The sequence below is a fragment of the Frankliniella occidentalis genome, unplaced genomic scaffold (genome assembly GCF_000697945.3).
Source record: "Frankliniella occidentalis isolate FOCC.00 unplaced genomic scaffold, Focc_3.1 Scaffold128, whole genome shotgun sequence".
Taxonomy (NCBI): domain Eukaryota; kingdom Metazoa; phylum Arthropoda; class Insecta; order Thysanoptera; family Thripidae; genus Frankliniella; species Frankliniella occidentalis.
The window spans coordinates 176,065-181,000 of NW_026267255.1; the positions used below are offsets into that span (position 1 = coordinate 176,065).

At 35.7% G+C, this 4,936-nt stretch overlaps 1 protein-coding gene across 1 annotated transcript; it reads right to left on the reverse strand.

The window, feature by feature from the left end:
* Positions 1 to 1,387: 1,387 nt before the first annotated feature.
* LOC113214207 (uncharacterized) lies at positions 1,388 to 3,125 on the reverse strand. Its single transcript, XM_026433498.2, has 3 exons — positions 2,921 to 3,125; positions 1,945 to 2,296; positions 1,388 to 1,869 (listed from the first exon to the last, which is right to left on the reverse strand). Exons 2-3 carry the CDS (start codon positions 2,294 to 2,296, stop codon positions 1,763 to 1,765), a joined length of 459 nt encoding a protein of 152 aa, XP_026289283.2. The 5' UTR covers positions 2,921 to 3,125; the 3' UTR covers positions 1,388 to 1,762.
* Between the last annotated feature and the right edge of the window lie 1,811 nt (positions 3,126 to 4,936).

The following is a 4,936-nucleotide window of genomic DNA, read 5'->3' on the forward strand; positions in this document are numbered from 1 at the left end:
ACACACGTTTGGACATGATACTGTTATCAATGGACTTATGTTGGAATGTCCAGAGTGAAAATTTTATCTGGCTTACTATTGATACCATTTTCTTATGAACGTCTAATGAAGATTAAATGTAAACCAGATTTAGTTTCAAGGAAATGTTTTGAAAAAGATGTGTTGAAGTTATTGTAATTTTATTAATGTTATTTCATCAGTTTATGTTTTGACCAACTTTAATTTTAAATTGATGAATTTATCTCTAATGTGTCTAGTTTCATGTACTATCAATTGATTGTTATCTTATATGGTCAAGTTGTTATTCTTGAGAGTTTATGTACAATGTTAAAGATGTAAACTTTGTTGCAATTTTTGGTAATTCTTAAATTAAATTATGTTTCACCAACCTAGTTATGAAAATAATTATGCCGAGCTCGTCATTGTGTATTGCTAAGACAACAACATTAGCCTGAGTACTATGTGTCTTGTCTATGCCTGGCCTGTACAAGAATTTCATGGAAGTTGTTAAGCAGTTGCAGACAAGAAACTTTTTATTCATGTTGTATAGGAAAGATGGGTTTTGTAATGAAGTAAACTACCTAAACAGTATCAAATTTTTTATAAGTTTTCAATCATACAAAAGACAAACAAAGCGTGAACTTTTTTTTATCAATATCAATGATTGTTTTATAAGAAAAGCAAACATAGGATAAGTTACATAATCGAAACCAACTAATTAGCATATATTACCAAATAGAACATTGAATGAAAACAGTAAGTGCCTTTTGTTTCGTGGGTGTCTTGACAATCAAAACTACCTTAAGCGAAAGAAGAGGACATATTCGGAATTTTAAGCTGAAAGCTAAAGATCTGTCTTGCTATAATATTATATTTTGGGTGTATTTCAAAATTGACAACTGTAACTTTTAATTGAACATGTGTTATGTTAAGTAACTGACATTTGTTCATGTTACAAGTAAACACAACCGTGAATTATTTTTCTCACATTATTTTCTGCTATGTTCTCACTTTATTTTCAGATGTCTGGTGTATTCCAAAAGCTTCAAGTGCGACATGGCGGCCTGCTATAAATTCATTCAGGAACCCAGTGAATTTAAGGATAAGGCAAGTGACTCTTACCCAGAACTCCTTGTTGCAGATTGCATGGATAAGGAAATCAGCAACAAATACTATGTCTTTATGCCTGGATTGTTCAATAATTTGACTGAGAGTGGTGTGAAGGAGTTGAATAAACTAAACTTCAAATTCTTTGTTGTGTGACTGTTCACTGAAAGTGTATCATTTCCTTTCTGTTTCTTAGGTGTTGACCTTGACAAATTTCAAAACAAGAGAAAAGGACTAGTGCTGAATCTTTGCTAACTGTCCGTTCACAGCTGTAACTTGCTAATTATTCTAATTGTTGAAAGAATTTAAAGGAACAAGAAGAGAAGGAAGTCAGTGTTATTTTTATATGTTTGTTTAATAACGACTTAGGAAAAATAATAAATGTAACCTATCATCAGGAAATGATAAATGCTTGAAGTACTAATGCATTTTAACCTAAGGAAAGAGTTGTAAACAACAAGACAATACAGAACCAATAGGTACTAGATTGGATCACATACCAGGACCCACATAATCTGGAAACTTACAGAATATAATGGAAGGTGACTTACATTTGGTACACATGGAGTCAAAAATAAACAATTATTAGTTTCAAGAACAAGTACAAAAATAAGTCAAAAAATACAAACAAAAATAGAAAATTCTTCAGGCGGTTTTAATCTTCCTTCTTCTTTTTTGAAGTTGAAGCTTCTTCAGATTCAAATTCAGCAGAAGACCTTTTTTCTTGCTTCAAGTACTTCTGAAGTTTCTCATGGTCAACACCTAAGAATCAGTAAAGAAATAACATTCAGTGAACAATCACACAATAAAGAATTTGATGAAGTTTAGTTTACTTACTTGTGCCGTATTGATGGAGCACGCAATCATTGCGTGAACCATCCTTCCCATAAAAGACCAAGAATGGGGGCTTCTTGTCGGCGATCTGTTCATTCAATTCCTTCACATCATCCTCAGTCAAATTATTGTATAATCCAGGCATGGACACATAGTACTTGTTGCTTGTTTCCTTGTCCACGCAGTAGGCGACGAGGAGATCTGGGTATGAATCGGTGGCCTTGTCCTTAAATTCACTGGGTTTTTGAATGAATTTATAACAGACATACGGTGCCCCTCTCTTAAGGTCTGAGGGTGACCTTTTACTGGCATGGCCACCATGTCGCTCTTGTAGCTTTTGGAAAACACCAGACATCTGAAAATAAAATGAGAACACAGCAGAAATTAATGTGAGAAAAATAATTCAGGGTTGTGTAACTTGTAACATGAACAAATGTTAGTTACTTAACATAACACATGTTCAATTAAAAGTTACAGTTGTCAATTTTGAAATAGATCCAAAATTAAGTTTACATAATAGCCACCCAAAATGTAATATTAAAGCAAGACAGATCATAGCAACGCCAATTGGCTTAACAAAACTGAAATGCAATCGGCAATCTTTATCAAAAACTGGATAATGAGAACCAGCAGTATTTATCAAAATGGGAAACTTTACCTTCAGGGGTAGAGGCAGGCCACAAGAGACTGTCCAAAAAATTGGGCAAGTCTTATAATTTATTTTACAACATGAAATTTAGTACAGGTCTAGAGAGATAACATGAAAAGTGAAAACCTAGTTCTTTAGGAAATTTAGTACTGGTCTAGAAGAGAGAATCAGGGAAATCTGAACCAAATTAGAAGTGTCACATTCAATGTGATGTGACATTATATGTTGTATCGTTCCAATACGAAATAAAATGAGTAACGTGTTGTAGGTTGACAGAGACTAATTAAGTGACAAAATAAATCAGTGAGCCGAAACTGATGCGACATTTACCTTTGAGCAGGCGAGAAGGACGTGACGAAGAACGTAGCTGACGATAGCAGACGAAAACGAAGTACATGTAACTGACCAAGTCAACTGTGAAGAGCGTGCGGTGCCGGTCCCTTTTGATTAATTTACTGGTTGTGAGACTTATGTTAGTGTTGGTGCGGCCAGGAGTTGCCGATCGTGAAAAGTGAAAAGCTGTCATGCCCATGCGAACATTATTTTGGAAACAAACATTTATTCATTTTATTATTATTATTATTATTATTTACTGTTTGTTTTTTATTTTCCATGCTTGGACAAATATTTAGTCTCAAAGATTGACAGTTATTTTGTTTTTTACTAGTGACATATATTTGAAAAGACATATATTTGGAAAGAAAAAGAAAAGAAGAAGTTGAAAGTTTCCGTTGTCGTGTTCCTGTTCTGTTTCCGTAACCGTAATATTGATTCTCATTCTAGACGGAGGCGTGGTCCTGGGGGTGACGTCTTTTTTATCGCGATGGATCTCAACAGGTATATATTTTAGCCCTCATGGCCAGGGAGGATCGGCGTACGGGGCCGACCCGGTTTTGCTTGCCGGGCTCCGTTCCAGTTTTCAAGGTGGCGCTTGATTATTGGACTCCGTCTAGGATGGCAGAGTTGTAGTTACCGACTCTGACTTGCGTTCATAGTCTCTTTGTATGTTTTGATTTACGGTCGTTATAGATAGGAGTATACAGTAACTTTTAACGTCATGGTGATTTCATTTTCGGCTTGAATTGACGATTGTACGAGTTTTCACTGGAAAAGGATGAAGGAAGAAGTTATTTCAGGAACATGGCGCAGCCGATATCACGCCATGTGTAGCGGCCCTCGCCATGTGCCGTTGAAACAACTTCTTGATTCATTCTTGGGTTATTTGACGTTAGTAAGAATTTGAGCTGTCAGGGAAAGGTGTTAATCGAAACGATGTTTTAAGTAGAACAACAGCACATTTACATCGTTAAAAGAGCGTGTCTTTTGGCAGCTGTAGATGTGCTGGTGTTTTACTAGTGTATTTGGATGTTAGTTGCTTGAACTTGTATATTTATTTCATTAAATGTAGACACCCAAGCAGGCCAATTTCTATTGTGGTTCTAAAGGACTTGCATTTTTAAGTTGTGTGTCATCATTAACATTAAAGGGAAGGAGCTGTATCAGTGGGCTGTTTACATGGCACAGTTTAATGCAATTTTTGAAGCGATGGACTGCTGAATGTTAAGATTTTTGAACTTTGCTGCAAAGAATTCACTGCGAGCTGCCAGTATGATTTGATGGGCAGGTTTGGTTAGGTTTGACCCAATTATCATTTACCTTGAAGCTCCTTCAGGACTGGTAGAGAAACATCGACATCAACTGAGTCACCAACCCATTCAGGCTTATACTTTGCTTTAAAGAATTCACTGCGAGCTGCCAGTATGATTAGATGGGCAGGTATGACCTGGCCCTCCGTGCACAGTTTAACATCAGAGAACATCTCTGATTTTAGGAGGTGGCTTATCAACTTCCAAACTTCGACTAATCTTCCCTGTCATCTGTGCGCTCAAATGTGACATCAAATTTATATTCTCATGAAGATGTTGTCAACCTAAGGAGGGGGGGGGGAGGGTCCTTGCTATGGTTTTGCTTCATGTTAAATTTACTCATGAGTAGCAATTTCATAGGGGACCTTATCCTTTTCTAAGGTTGATACAATCAAGTTTTGGAATTTACTTTGCAATTGAAGTGTATTTTATCATGATGTATTATGTAATGTTGGGTATTCTGACTCTGTAGCAGTGCATGTAAAATTGAATTGTTTTTGTTAACTTTGTTGTGATCCATCGTTGCTGAATAAAAAAAAACAAATGCGTTTATCTGATTTTAATTTAAACCAGGCTTGTTCTTACCTACCTCATTCTACAAATCTTAAAATCAATTGTCTGTTTATATCCCCATGGCGTGAAATATTTCTGTATGAGTGTGTGTAATTAAAGTGTTAGACTTTATACTGTTATATTATTA

Excerpts from the sequence above, each read along its gene's own strand:
- LOC113214207 (XM_026433498.2), bottom strand. The coding sequence starts at position 2,296 with ATGTCTGGTGTTTTCCAAAAGCTACAAGAGCGACATGGTGGCCATGCC. Across the intron at positions 1,870-1,944 it reads GCTCCATCAATACGGCACAA|GTGTTGACCATGAGAAACTT; the intron begins GTAAGTAAACTA and ends ACTGATTCTTAG.